At 46.4% G+C, this 15107-nt stretch overlaps 1 protein-coding gene across 5 annotated transcripts in view; it reads right to left on the bottom strand.

Annotated features, from left to right (window-relative positions):
- The window catches only part of Evc2 (EvC ciliary complex subunit 2), an 84485-nt gene that overhangs the window by 37798 nt on the left and 31580 nt on the right, over positions 1–15107 (bottom strand). For all 5 annotated transcript variants that reach the window (XM_027387058.2, XM_027387055.2, XM_027387057.2 and 2 more), the window contains 4 exons: positions 13029–13353; positions 5503–5742; positions 2835–3010; positions 124–283 (listed from right to left, as the gene is read on the bottom strand). In XM_027387058.2, the coding sequence (XP_027242859.1) occupies positions 124–283; positions 2835–3010; positions 5503–5742; positions 13029–13353 (901 nt within the window). The remainder of the gene's footprint in view (positions 1–123; positions 284–2834; positions 3011–5502; positions 5743–13028; positions 13354–15107) is intronic.

Here is a 15107-nt window from a genome sequence, read left to right as displayed (position 1 = left end):
ATTAATCAGCCACAGATAGCACCTCATGCCACCCACTCTGGTCATCCTGTGCTGACTTCAATGCCTGTTATCCACCCTGTGGGAAGGATTCTGCCGAGATAAAGACCACAATACCTCACATACCTTTTGCAGAAGTTCCCGCCTTCTCTTAGTTATTAATTTTTGGTGGAGCCTTTTCTTTTCTTGCTTTAAGTCATTGTCCAGCTTCTGTTTTATAGAAAAGGTTTCTGTCTGTGCACGCTCCAACAGCATTTCCATCTGATCTTCGTCCAAGTACCCTGCCCTACATGGAGAAGATGGAATCGTGGAATGCAGGCTCCTTCCCTCTGTAGGCTGCACTGCTGCATGGCTGGCTATGTAGTTCTTATTAGGCTGTTCACAAGCTGTAAAACCTCCAGGAGGAGAAGTCACTGAGACACAACTATCATACCAGCAGAGTGAGGTCAGGGTACATGAAAATGGAAGGAAAAAGCTCAGCCCAGAAATCGAATGGAACAGACATAGGCAGAAATAGGAGAAAAAGATGTCTGCAGAGATCACTGGTATGACCAGTGCTTCTCAAGAAGCAGGGTGGCCAAGAATCCTGGATCAAAAGAAGGGAAAGCCAAAGAAGGGTTGTAGAGACTTCTAGGGACATCTTGGTGACATTCCTATGACACTAGCACATGAACAAGGAGGGAACTCATGCTATGGTCTGAATGTTCCCTTAAAAACACCTGAGTCTTGACCAGTGAGCTAAGTAGGAAAAGGGTGATGATTTGTGAGAAAGGAGGCCAGCAAGAGAGGAAGAGAAGGGACGGTGAAGATGTGTGTGTGTGTGTGTGTGTGTGTGTGTGTGTGTGTGTGTGTGTGTGTAGGAACAAAATTTAATGGAATGCATTTAGGAAAATTTCATATGAAACTCATTACTTTATATACTAAGTTAAATTTTAATTTAAAGAGATGATCAGTGCTATCACCACAGGATTGGGTTAACTGTGAAAGGGGAGTCTCATCCCCTTGCCATGTCTCTCTTAAGCACTGTCACCATGCAGTGACTTATGCATGGTCTGACACAACAGGAAGCCCTCAGCAGATGCAGTCTTAGCCTTTCCAGGCTCCAGACAGACTATGCATTGTGTCCTGTTATTACTCAATTTGTGAAGTTCCAAGACACTATGAAGGACAGACTCCTCACCTTCAAGCTTCACAGTTTACTGTGTGTCAGCACACCGTCTCTGCCCTCAGATGGGGATTCACATGCCAGCAGCTGGGTCCTGTAGCCTTCCAACTGGAACTGACTCACAATGACCATTTGGACAGGTAGAGGGACTTCCCAGTGTCTGTGACCATGTGAGCCAGTCTCTATACTAGCTCTCTTAATGTCTGTCCTGGTGTTTCTATTTATCCTGGAGTCTTGACAAGTGTGCTCTCATGCTATCACTTTCCCCAGCCTGTTTGCACCCCTTTGATGTGTCCCCCAGCTCAGCCCAGACCGGACAATCCTGGTGGAATGGGATAGGATGTGAAGGAAATAGGTGCTTTAGGGACGTAAGACTGTAGCTGCAGAAACAGTTATGTGGCTAAAGTAGTTGTTGTGTGCAAATACAGGATTTAAACTCAGATCTCAGCATTGATGTAAAAAGCGATGCATATTAACATGCATGGGTCACCCCAGGCAATAAAGGGGGTAATAATGGTGGTGTTGGTGAGGTGGTTAGGGACAGGCAGATCCCAGGAGCTTACTGGACACCCAGGATAGCCAATCTCTGAGCTCCAAAGTCAGTGAAGAAATCCTGTCTTAATTAGTAAAGTGGGAAGCCAGGGAATAAAACACTGTATACAGTATCAACCCCTGGCCTCCACATGTATACATAGGTAAGCACACCGAGGCGGGGGGGGGGGGATATAAGTCTGTCTGTGTCCATTATTCAAAACTCAAAGTAAGAGGTAAGATGGCCTTCCCTGGAAAACTGCTCAGGGTAGCCAAGCAGCTGCCATTTCTTCAGAGAAAAATGAGGAGCCCTACTTTCACTTTAGTGAAAATTAATTAGGAATGCCAAGAAGACTGCAGTGATGAGTCCATTACTATCTTAAGATAGGCAGTGCATCTTATTGAATCTTTATTAACCATTCAGGAAGCTTCGAAGTCCCCACAATATGACCTGAGGTGTAGAAACAATTCACAAAACCATGCATGGTCTCGGGCAGCATCAACTTTACAAACAGGTCCCTGTTGCTTCAGACATAGACAGCACATCTCACTGTTTACAAGGAAGCTGCCTCACAGTATGGGTGGGCATGGACTGTGACAAGTGGCAATGAGTGGAGTTCTAGAGCCCTGCCTGACACCTTTCACTGATACCACCCCAGAACTGCTGAGAAAAACCATGTGAGCCCAAGCCAAGCCTGCAAGTCTATTTCCCTCAGTGGTGAGAGCCAATGCTAGTGCTGCAGGTGCTCAATACTGAAGAGAAGTGGGCTGTTCCATCACAGTCAATGGCAGCCTTCTTCATGGACTTATCCAGAAAATGTGGCTCAGAATTTGCTCCTCTGAACAGTCCAAGACAGGAGCATAAAGCCATGTGTCAGAGCTAGCAGAGGCTGAGTGGTAGGGACATGGGTTGAGGGTGCCGTCATCATACAATTGCCTTGACTACCATGTATGCTTTTAAAATGTCTACTGTGAGGGAATTTTACAACAAAAGTATTCCTTCGATGAACCAGGCAACAGCATTCGGGCATAGCTGAATGGACAAAAGGGACTGGCCTTGGGAGTGGGTCAGACTCCCTCTGGCGTTAGATGGGAAGGCTGGGGCAGCTTCTCTGCCCCCACCATGGCTACACACTCTTACCTCTCATGTTTGTGGATGAGACTTGTCAGCTGAGCAGCGGCAGTGCTCAGCAGCCCTTGAACTCGGGTCTCCATGGCTTGCAGGCTCTGGACCAGGTACTCCCTATGGCCAAACCTCTTGCTGAGATGGTATCTCTTAGTGGCCTGGAAGAAGTCCATCAGCTCCTCCACACTCTCCTGTGTTGCAGAATGGGATGTATGCCTATTAGAACATTGGGAAGTCTTTGTGGACATTTAAAATATGACCTTTCCTTTTGGAAGACAGTCTACAGACTGGCATCGGGGTGAACACCTTGACCCTCTCTGCTGTAACAAAGGCTATGATGAAGTGGGGTGAAAATAAGAGGGCTCTGAGACCTGCCCTGGTGACCAGATGTAAGCCACCTCCCCCTCAACAATGTGCTTGTACCACCAAAGAGGACACATGTATTACCTATGCCATCATTCACCCTGCACCCACCAAGCATAGGCCCATGATGATATTTTGTTTATGATCTAACAAATAAAGCTTACCTGAAGAACAGAGAAGCAAAGTGGCCATCCACTAGAGAGTTCTCACCTTTACCAATGCTGAGACCAAAGGGGTGATCCACCAAACCTCAGAGTGCACTACTCTCTACCAAACCTTAGATTCCCTTCAGTTACTGTCTCTTCCTTATATTCCTCTCTAGTGCCAGGATTAAAGGTATGGGATCCCAAGTGCTGAGATCACCTTTGTATGAATTCTGTTTCTCTTTTACACTGGATCAATTTTATGTAGCTCAAGGTGGCCTTGACCTAATAGAGATCCATTTGCCTCTGTCTCCCAAGTGCTGGAATTAAAGGAGTGAACCACCACTGCCTGGCCTCTATGGCTAACTAGTGTGGCTAGTTTTGCACTCTGATATTAAGGCAAGCTTTATTTGTTAGATCATACACAAATGCCACAACACAGGAGAGCTGGGTATGTCCCACAGCCTTGCACTTTGAGACACATGTTGATGTTCTGGGGTGAATCAACCACTTACATAGCCCCATGGTGGCTGAGGAGATGGGACAGGCAGGGCAGGTGCAAAGAATAGCAGTGGGGAGTCACAGTAACAATTGCTGTCTCAAGTCTGTGTCCTCTGGAATATCTCCAGGTAAGAGTGCTCTGAGCCTCTCCTACTTTAATTGGAGGAGAGAATTATTATTTCCAATTTACAGATAAGGAAACCAATTCCAAATCACACATCACACTGCTGGAAATGGCTGAACACAGATGAGAAAATCCAGTTCATATCATGTGGCTGGAAGCACCTAGGCAGAGTTCTGAAGTCAGCAGTCTGGGTCTGGGTTCCCGACTCTATTGGCTGTCCTCCAAACCCAGATGTCACCAGCATCCCAGTAACAATAGTTGTCCATTCAGAGCAGCTGCACCAGTGGCCATCCCATCAGCCAGTGCTGCTTATCTTTGTGGAGACTCTGGTTACATACAGGCTACCCACTAAGACCACTGATGCCTGTACAGCCCCACTCCTGTATAAGCTGTGGCCTGTCCATGTTCCAACATGTGAGAATCTGCACTATCCAGCGAGACGATATGTGGTCAGGAGTGTGTAGCAAAACTTGCCTTCCCTGGGCCTTCTGGGCCCCAGAGCTCAATCTAGGATTGTTTCAGTAACACTCCATTGGTTTCCAAAAAGCCAGATCCATCAGGAAGTTCACAGCCAGCTACAATACCTGAACAGTGCAGTGTGTACACAGTACCAATGCCAGTGGGTGGAGAGGGGACATCTCTCTCATTTTTTTTTTACAATGGCATGTGCTCTTTCTCAATGTTGGGTACTAGGCATCAGTGCTGTGCATCATGGAATGAAATAAACCCAAGATCTGTGATGTTATAGGGTCCAGCTGCTATCACAGTGTGCTCATGGGGAAAACAGTCCCACGTGGAGAGGTGGTGTGTTCTCTCTGGGAGTCTTCCTTCCTAACAGGCTTGGGGGAATGACTTTTCCCTTCCTGCCCCACATCAGACCTGCTTACCTGGCATCTGCCAGAACCCCAAATCTGAAGCTAGAGTTGGCTAGCCACCCTCAGTTGCCATTTCTAAGGATTAGATGAAGGCTGAGTCCTATGGCCTCCTGGCTGCTTCTCTGTTGGTCTCCATCATTTCAAAGTGGGGAAATCACCTGCAATACTGAAATGCTCAGGAAACTACCTTCACTACCAGCTAGGAACCAATTCAGTCTACATGAACAATCTTTACACGTGTGTTTATAGACCCATCTGGATAGACCAGCTGGTCCACACATGCATGTGTAGGTGCATTATGTAACATCTAATGTTTTTGGACTACAGCTTGTGTCTCTGTGTCTGTGTGTGCATGTCTGTTTGTGTGTGTGTGACACATTTGATGTGATGCTTAAAATGACTTGCCAGGAATCAGCTCATTAAACCTTCACTGCATCAGGACCCACAGCTGATACAGGTAGAGGCAGAATCCAAGTCCAAGGAAGTGTAAGCCCATAGCTTGCACTATGAGCCACCTTCTGCCCTGCATGCCTGAATCTCACTCCTTTATCATGAGGAAGAAGGAATAGAAAGCTCACCAGTGCCCAGAAGGAAGACAGGGCTCAGCTCTAGGAGGGAAAGTCACTGAGGACTTAGAAAACACCTCTCTATGGAATAAGCCTGAGTGCAAGCATTACCTGTGTTTTAGAATAGTCTTGCAGCAGCATTTTAGCCACCTCAGGCCTCAGTTCCCCTTTGGCTACAGCGCTCTGTATCTGGGTGTAGACGATGTTGTGTAATTCATTTCTCTGGAAAACAACCAGCTGCCTGTGTGCTTGGGCAAAGTCCTCTGCTTGGTGCAGGGCAAGGGACCTCTGCATGTCCTCCTGCTCCAGGCCATGGAGGGTCCGCAAAAGGCTGCTGCACTCTGCAGCAGACTGTGGAGAGAAGAAGAATCTGTGAGAGACAGACAAACAGATGTGAATGTGTGCAATATGCACAGATAATACACACTAGCAATGGGCACAGCAGCACACTCAAAACAGACAGACAATGCACACCCACGTTGTATTGCATGCAGATGTCATGCATAGGTACAGTGTAATTACATATGAGCCATGTGCAATGTATGTAGGAGCATGTGCATGCACAGATATAGACATCTGCACTATGTACATGCATGTGGATTTATACAGCAGCACATCCTAAGACAGACAAGTGTGTGTGTGTGTGTGTGTGTGTGTGTGTGTGTGTGTGTGTGTGCGCATGGTACTCACACATAGACACACAAATGCACTCATGCATAAATACAGTGCATCCAGGCATACACACATAGTATGCACATAGGCACACATGCAAACACACACACACACACACACACACACACACACACACACACACACACACACACACAGCGCCAAGCTGACAGTGTGAGGCTGCTGAGTTCTGGGAAGGTGCTGTTCCAATGCATCCTTCCCTGTTATCTGAATTTTCTGCCAGAACAGCTGTAAAACAGAAAGTTCACAGTGGGTGGGCATGTGCCAATTTGCAAATCAGATTGCTTGAAAAGTGTCTTCAAGAAATGAAAATCTCCCAAGTATCAGCGGATCACACAGTTAGACTCACAAGATGACTCCCATCATCAATGAGGAGAAAAATGCCAGCAATCAGTCTTGAGCTCAGCTTCTCCATGAAGAGCTGCTGAGAATGGTATTTGGATGCCTGTGCTGAGATCTGGGGTGGCTGAACCTCATGGGAAGAACTTCTACCTGGAGGGAGGTGTTCTTCATCACTCTTGGGTAGGTGGGATAATAGAATCCCAGTGGAAATGTCTGGTGACACTTCTATGTGTGAGGTGTAACCTGGAACATGATGGGTTAGTCATCTCTCTCTCTCTCTCTCTCTCTCTCTCTCTCTCTCTCTTCTCTCTCTCTCTCTCTCTCTCTGTGTGTGTGTGTGTGTGTGTGTGTGTGTGTGTGTGTGTGTGTACACACTCACTGTTCTTCTTGCCCCACCCCAGTGTCTTGATGTATTAGGTACCTCTTTCACTGCCTATTGAGGTTGAGGGAAGGCTCCATCGTGGTGGATATGGCTATGTCACACGAGAGCCCTTATAGAGGAGTGGAGTAAGTACTTACTGAAAAGAGAGACAGCCTCTCTCCTATTGACCATGAACCCAACAGTGTCTATGGAACATCCATGGTCAAAGCAAACTTCCAGAGGCTGAGAGTTAGTCCTACATACACCCTAAAGTCAATTATGTCCACAGCATGAAGAGATTGGCCCGGGACCCTGAGGTCCAAAGGAGACCCTGGTTGCAAGCTTCAGGTGTCTTGAGCACTGGACCCAGCTCAGCTCCAGGACTTTTGTCATGGAAGCTGGGAGACCCTGCTGTTTGAAGTGCCTGAATGTTATACAGCCATCAAAAAATGGACATCTTCCCACTTGCAGGGTCACAGCCATAGGCTTAGAGACATTCAGGCCCTTTCCCTAAGTTCCCCATCAACAAAACTTTAAGGTCTGGGTTCTGAAGCCACACAGAGAGAAGGCAGCATACTACACCTGCAGAAGAAAGGCAGGGACAAGTGAGCATGTGCCTGGAGACAAAACATGGTCTGATCTGCCCTCTCCTTTACAGAAACGCTAAACCCACTGGAGTTCTTGTTGTTTTGCTTTTGTTTTTTAGAGTTTTCAATACTATTTATTTTCTATGTCATGACTGTTTTGCCTGCATGTATGGATGTTCACCACATGCTGGGACTGGTACCACCATATGCATGTCAAGCACCTTGGAGACCAGAAGAGGATATCATATCCCTTGGTTGTTAGCTGCCATGTGGGTGCTAGGGATCAAACCCAGGTCCTCTGGAAGAGCAGTCAGTGCTCTTAACTGCTGAGCTGTCTCTTCGGGTCCTTGGTTTGTTAAGAGAGAGAATGTCTTACATAGCCTGGGATGGCTCTGAACTTACCCGATGGCTGAGGGTGACTCTGAACTCATGATCCTCCTGCCTCTATGTTTCAAATGCTGGGATTATAGTCATGAGTCACCATGCTTGGAGAAATCCACATTTTAAATAAAAGGTTTTCTATTTTAGATGCTGTCAGTAAATGTGTACTGTAAAGGGATACCATCAGAGACCTCCCCACCCCACGCAGCCAGGGCCAAATCCCTACTGAACTTTCCAGTGAAAGAGGGTTTTCATAGAGAGGAGGCATGACCGGCAAGGTGCTTCAGCCAACCAAAGGCTGGCTTTGAGCTGTCTCAGAACTGCTCTTGTGCCCCAGTTCACTCTACACCATCCAAACTGTGAAATTATGATTTCCTTGGTTATGTTCCTCGTACTCCATTCATCGAGACTGGCAGACTGTAACACTGTTTTGTAAAAATACGTCTATCAGAGATGCAATGTCAAGTTCTTACACAGAAGGAATCTTTCTCTTTCAGAAGCTTAAGAAGGAGATAGGAAGCCTCTCTGGACCTGGGCAGGATACAGGTCATTAAAAGGCCAAAGGTACCTAGGTACAAAAGAGGGACCACCCTTGCTGTGTTGCACCACACATGCATTTTGTGGGCATCCGTAGCACTTCCAGTGTTCTGCTACCACTGTTCTGGTTGCTATTTATATCAGGTGAAGAGAAGGTAGGTCAGGACCTCAAGTGGCCTTAGAGAACTGAGCCAAGAAGCTCTGCCTTCCTGGGCATCAGTTTCCCCACCTTCAAATGTAAATATTTCATGTGTTTTATGTCCAAGGTTTCCTTGAAGGTTCCTTGAAGAAACCACAAACCCCAACTTGACGGCATCTAGAATCACCCGGGAAGCCTCAGTGAGTAAATGCCTTGAGCATGATGTCCTGTGGGCATGTCTATGGGGGCCTGTCTTGGCTACATTAATTAATGTAATCAATGTTAAGAGTGGGCAACACGATTCCCTAGGCGTGGACCTTAAACTATACAAGGGTGGAGGGAGGGAGCTGAGTGCTACCATGCCTATGTGCGTTTCTCTCTGCTCTTGACTATGGATGTGATATGACAAGTTGCTTTGGGTGTCTGCTGCCTCTACTTCCCAGTCATGCTGGGCCATAAATAATCTGGACCTGTAAGCTAAAATAAGCCCTTTTCTCCTGTTATTTTGTCAGAGTACTTCATCACAGCAACAGAAGACGTGTGTGGTGGTCTGAATACGAAATTTCCCCAACCATGGCTGGCTTGGTCCCCAGCTCGTGGTGCTGTCTGGAAAGGTCATGGAACTTTTAGGAGGTGGAACCTTGCTTCAGGAAGTAAGTACATCACTGGAGGTGGGCTTTTAGGGTCTATAGCGTGGCCCCACTTCCTGTTCTTCCCCTGTGTTTCCTGTGTGTGAATGCAGTGTGACTGATGGTTCTGCCTCCTCACTGCCATGCAACCCTCACTCTCAAGTCGCCCTGTCTTCCCTGCTATGATAGACTCTATCCCTCTGAGACTACCAGCCAAAACAAACTGTTGCTTCCTTAGCTTGCTTTTTGCCATGGCAATAGAAGAGTGACTAACACAGAAGGAAACCATGACAGCACCCATGCAGGGCTGAGACTACCAAGTACTGACTGAAGCCCTCGTTTCTCTTTATCTTCTAGTTTATATTGACCTTTAGGTGATTCATAAGAACAGAAACAAGTGACATATCAATGGGCTGCCCTGTGAAGTGGTCAATGTGAGTATAGACTAACTCTAGGGGGAGAAACACATTCCATCCCAAATATCTTTTTGTATTTTGTCTGAAGATGACTGTCGCACTTGGTAGACCATTGTATGGTTCTGTGGCTGCATGCAACGCAGGGGTTTGCACAGGCTGGAAGGGAACTCATCCTAGAAGCTGTGCAGTTCAGGTGTTATTTGAGAAGCAGCGTGGCTCAGAGGTCACTTGTCTCAGACAGGTGAGCAGGGATGTGGAGCAGTGTCATGCACAGACTGAAGGTTAGCAGGGTAGGAGTGAGGGCAGGTTTATACAGACAAGGATGAAGGTCTGTACTTCACAAAGAAACAGAACTCTACAGGCAGACCTGGGATCCATTCTCCAAGCTCCATCATGAATGCAGGGCCCAGCCATGACAGTAAAGCACAAAAAGCACTACAGAAACAAACAGGATGGGAATGAGGGCACATAGCAAGGGGAGGTGATATGCACCGCACAGGTGGCTAGGGGCATCAGCATGGTGCCACCTGAGGTCCCCTGGACAGGTGATTATCGCTATCTCTTGGTTTCCTTTAGCCAAAAGTGGGCTCTTGTCATTCACTGCTTTACTGAGCAGAGCAAGGTGAAGTTTAAGAAGGAGGCTGCTGTAGTGTGCCTAGAACACCCAGCTCTTAGAAGTCTGAGCTTTGCAACACGATGCATTCTTTCCTAGTATTTAATTTAACTTTTTTAAATGCAGCAATACAAAGCGAAAACAAGCAAGATATGCAATTTCACAGACTGCAACCATCTCAGAAACACAGATGTGCAGCTGGTCTGTATGCAGGAGCCGAGCCATCACTGTGTTCTCTAGGTGAGGCAGTAGGCATTCAATAAATGCACAAAGTAGGCAATCAATGATAAGCAAATAGCTCTCTGTTCCATTGCAGGTTTTGCAGAGTTTTTTGTTTGTTTGTTTGTTTTGGGCTTTTCTAATAGAATAAAAAACTTTTGTGTGGAGAACCAGAAGAAAAATTCACACTTTGTAGGCCATGTGAGATCTGCAGGTTTGGTTGGGGTTTTCTGCAATTCAGGTAAAGTGCAAAGACTATACTGAACTCATGAGCTACATGAAAACAGTCCAGGCTGAACTAGTCTCCAAGTCTCTGTCTACAAACTGTTGATTTGTATTTATTTTATTTGGGGTTTCCCATGTAACAAAACTGATATAGAACTCACTTTGTAGTTCAGGCTGGCTTGTACTATTTTTATAGGGAAAATCAAAACCCAAAAATCAGAACAAATTCTGACAAGGTGATTTGCAGGTTGAATCACTTACACAGCAAGTTAAATATACTCTCCCTAAGATTCTGGCTGGAAGATGTGAGGGCTGAACCACAGTGGTAGACCAAGCATTAGAGAAGGGAGAGGGAGGAGGAGCTCACCACAGAAGTTAGAGTGGGCAGAACAGTATCCAACCCAAAATGCATGCACATGTCTAGGTCCTGACCTCGTAACTTGGAAACCCGTAGGTGAAGGAAATCATATGTGCATCCAGGGCCCTGAATCAAATGACAAGTATCCTTACAGGAGACAGGGAAGAGGTGACAAGGTTCCAGGAAGAGGCCATGAGAGGATGGAGCAGGGTTAGAGTGACTTAGCTAAAACTCCAGAAACACATGGAACCTCTAGCAAATCTGTCAAGCCAGGAAGGCCTTCCCTAAAGACCCCAGAGGGAGCTGGGCCCTGCTGATACCCTGAACCATATTTCCAAACTCCAGAACAACAAAAGAACAAATTCTCTCTCTCTCCATCAGATGTGTGTGTGGCCCCTTGTTCTAGCAGCCACAGGAAGCTAGTATAGAGTCTACACAAGCCACAAGCCCCACCCCAAACAAGACAACAGTGAGGCACGACAGGCCCCTGAAGCAAGGGAACAGGTGGCACAGAAGTGAACCCTGCTTGTCCTGCAGCCCTGACTGTGCTGAAGGCTGAGTGACCCTGAGCCACCAGCTGAGAGCTTTTACTCACTTCCTGAGATATACTGTGTTTGCCTGACAGATGGGGCCTGGAGGCAACTGTCAGGCAGTTTCTCTAAGCTGCAGGGCCTCTAGCAGACAAGGGTGTTCAGCAGGCATAGGTCACCTAGTCTGGACACCCACCTCTCTTGAGGGAAAGCAATACAGACTTGCTCAGCTGTACCAGGAAGACCACCTCTCTCAGGTTGGCAACTGACATCTTAACTATCTCACTTCCATTACTTAGCCCATCCATTCTGAGGCTTAGAAACTTAGGATATAGGATGCAGACCCAGGATAATTTGTGTAACAATGTCTTCCAAATTAACACTCCCTCCTAGAGGGAGGAGAGAGGCTCAAAGACTCAAGAAGTAAACAAAACAACTAAGCTCAGAAAATAAAGGAAACTGAAGGCTCCTCCCCAAGGCTATATAAGCAATGACCATTGTTTGGGGGAGGGGACCCACAGAACTGCCCACAAGTGGAGCAGGGAGCTCAAGGGATGCAGCCTCTGTCTGTCATCACTCTTGTTGCCCTGGGTTTTAAAGGTTATGTTATGCAACTGCTTCTGAGTATCCCATGCCCCATAATAACTTCAACAAGCTCACTAGTTTGCTAAGCTAGACTCGGGTGGCATCTTTTTTTTTTCTTGTCTGTCATTGGTGCCATGTCTCAGGGGAGTAGACATTTGTTTAGGTCTCCACAACTTTAAAGTCACACAACTTTAAGTCCAGCTGGGCCTGGTTCCAGACCTATGCAGGACAGAGCTGTGATTTAGCAAATGGCAGCCCCAAAATGACACATGTACTCTGACATCACAATCAAGCATGAAGTGGCCACACCCTCTGCTTTCTACTCTCCCCATGACCATTACAGCACATGAACAGAACTGTATTATAACATGGCTGACTTGTGTCATATTTTTTCAAATGTGAGGCTATTTCATTAGAACATGAACTTCTTGAAAGCAAGAGGTGGGATTCAACTTGGTATCTGTAGTTCCTAGCCTAAAGGAGAGAGAGAGAGTAAGGTACCCATAAATCCTAGTGAGACACCATGGACGGATAGATGCAGGGTAAAGGGCTATGTGGATGGAAGTGTAGCTGAACAGACAGGTGGTAGGAAGGGCAAATGGATGGATATAGATGACAGGAATATGTGTGAGTGGGTATACAGATAGATAGACAGGTGGGTGGTGGATCAATAGATAGATACAATGGTGTGTGGATGGATGCATGGATTCATGAATAGATAGGCGGTTGGGTGAATGAGTAGGGGACTAGAAGAGAGGATGTGTGGATGAATGCATGAATAAATGGGTGAATAAATGAAAGGATGCATGGATAGAGGATGGAAGCATGCATGGATGGCTAGGTGAATGGGTAGATGGATGGGTAGTATATATATGCATTATGAATTGATGGGTGGATGAATGGGTAGACGCAAAGATGGATGAATGGATGATGGATGGATGGATGGATGAATTGGTTGAAGAACTGATAACTAATGAGATCTTGAGGAGAAATGAGGAATGTACAAGTCTTCAGGGCTACCTTACCCTCTCACTAACTCGCTTCAACACCTCTTCTGCTTCCTCCATGGCCACCATCTCCCTCTGGTACTGGCTTTCTGTCTTCTTCCTTGCTTCTAGATCACACTCTGCTGTCAGTGCCAACATCTTCCGCTCATATTCCTCTTGTATTTCCTTTTCCAGAAGCAGAAACTGTTCTTTGAGAGCAGCTGTCACCTTCCTCTGTGTTTGTGGAGAGAGGTGACCACCACTGGCCAGATTCTTCATCAGGAGGGCGATGATGTCCTTACTAATTTGGTTTCGACATGCCTCCAGATCCGCATCTGCCTGATTCAGGGTTGCAATCTCCAACCTTAGAAACAGAAGCCAAATGGACTCCATTACATGACAGGGGCTCCTCAAAACTGTCAGGCTTTAAGGTATTTGGGGGTAAGGCCTTTTCTCTTTCTTTCACCTGCTTCTCTTCCCAGTACTCCTCCCTTCTACACTTTCCTAATTTAACACTTGGTCATCAGTTGGTGGCACTGTTAAGTTATGGAACCACAGGATGTACAGCTTGACTAGAAGAAGTGGGGTGCTGAATGCAGGCCTTGTGGGTTATAGCCCCACCCTGCCTCCTGTCTGCTCTCTGCTTCCTGGTCCCCCCAGATGTGAGCAAGCAGCCTCACATTCTTTCTACCAACCTCCAGATGTTCCTGTGGCCATGCCTTCTCTATCATGATGGACTATTCCCTCAGCCTGTGAACCAAAATCAATCTTTCTTCCTTTAAACTGCAGAATGTCGAAGCATGGTTAAGCCTCTTAGAACATCTACCCAACTGGGTTACAAAGGTCCAACCCAATGCAGAGACACTTCCCCTACCCATGCTCTACAATGGTAGACATCATCTGTCATTTCATGGGGTTGTGACAATATAAAAGTATTAAGGGAACTATCACAGAAAATCCCAAGCATTTGAAAGTAGAGAACACACTGTGGCCCATATCAGTTCTGCTTGAATTTTGTCACTTTTCACAAATCCCATTAGTTCTATTTCTTGCCATGTGTGTTTGAGCACTGAAAACAAATCTTAGATATGCCATCTTATCTGGAAACCCCTCAACATGCATCTGTAAGGGTCAAAACGATGAATAGATATACAGACAGACAGAGAAATGGGTACCTGGTTATTTACACACATAAATACACACACACACACACACACACACACACACACACACACACACACACACACGAAAAGCTGTGGCAAAATACTACCTTGAATCAAAGGCACTTCCTCTAGAAGAGTGGCCAGTGGTCTTAACTTTGAACCATCACCCCAGTGCCCACTGGTCTCATTTTAAAGGATAAACCATGCATTTGCTTCCTTCATTGTCTCAGCAAGTACTTAACTGTAAGGAAAACTCTGTTGGATCCCAAAAGAATCACAGGAGATGCCTTAAAGAGGTGTGTGCATGGTTAAATGCTAAATGAGCCAGACAGAACCTCACAAGTTCTGAAAGAAAAGCGGTGTTCTACTTCGAGACAGACAAAACAGACTTCACACCTTTAATGAAGCCTGGTGGGACAGAAGGAAGAATGGCTCCCCTACCATGTCTTTGGTCCTGAACACATGACTACAATTCACAAGGCAAAGGAGCTGATGCTGCAGATGGAGCCATTGCTCAGCAGCTGACTCTAGCACCCAGACATCAATAAGGAGGGCTTTCAACTTGGAAGAGAGAGGTGGAGGAGAAATCAGAGTCAGAGAGGTGATAGGAGGAAGGAAAGATTGCAAGCGAAGATTGAAAGCTCTGAAGATCCAGGAAGGGCTGAGCACTGACTGAGTGGGCTGCCTCTGGAAGCTGCAAAGCTTGACTTTTGCCTGGTGAGTCCCTCAGACTCTGATCTCCAGAATCCGAAGATAATGCATCTCTATCAGGAGCTTTCAAGCCTGTAGTGATCTGTTACCAGTGAATAGCAAGCTCGAAAACACAATGCCGGGTGACTGCGCCCATCACTCATTCTTTAATTCAGAAAATATGGAAGCCTGGGCTAGGCAAACTGCCCATTCTTTAACATGGCTGCCTAGCAATCCACTTGCTAACCAGGGCAGTTCAGTAAAG

The sequence above is a fragment of the Cricetulus griseus genome (assembly GCF_003668045.3).
Source record: "Cricetulus griseus strain 17A/GY chromosome 1 unlocalized genomic scaffold, alternate assembly CriGri-PICRH-1.0 chr1_1, whole genome shotgun sequence".
Classification (NCBI taxonomy): Eukaryota; Metazoa; Chordata; class Mammalia; order Rodentia; family Cricetidae; genus Cricetulus; species Cricetulus griseus.
The sequence above is the reverse complement of the archived record's forward strand: the minus strand, read 5'-3'. Positions and strand labels throughout refer to the sequence as shown.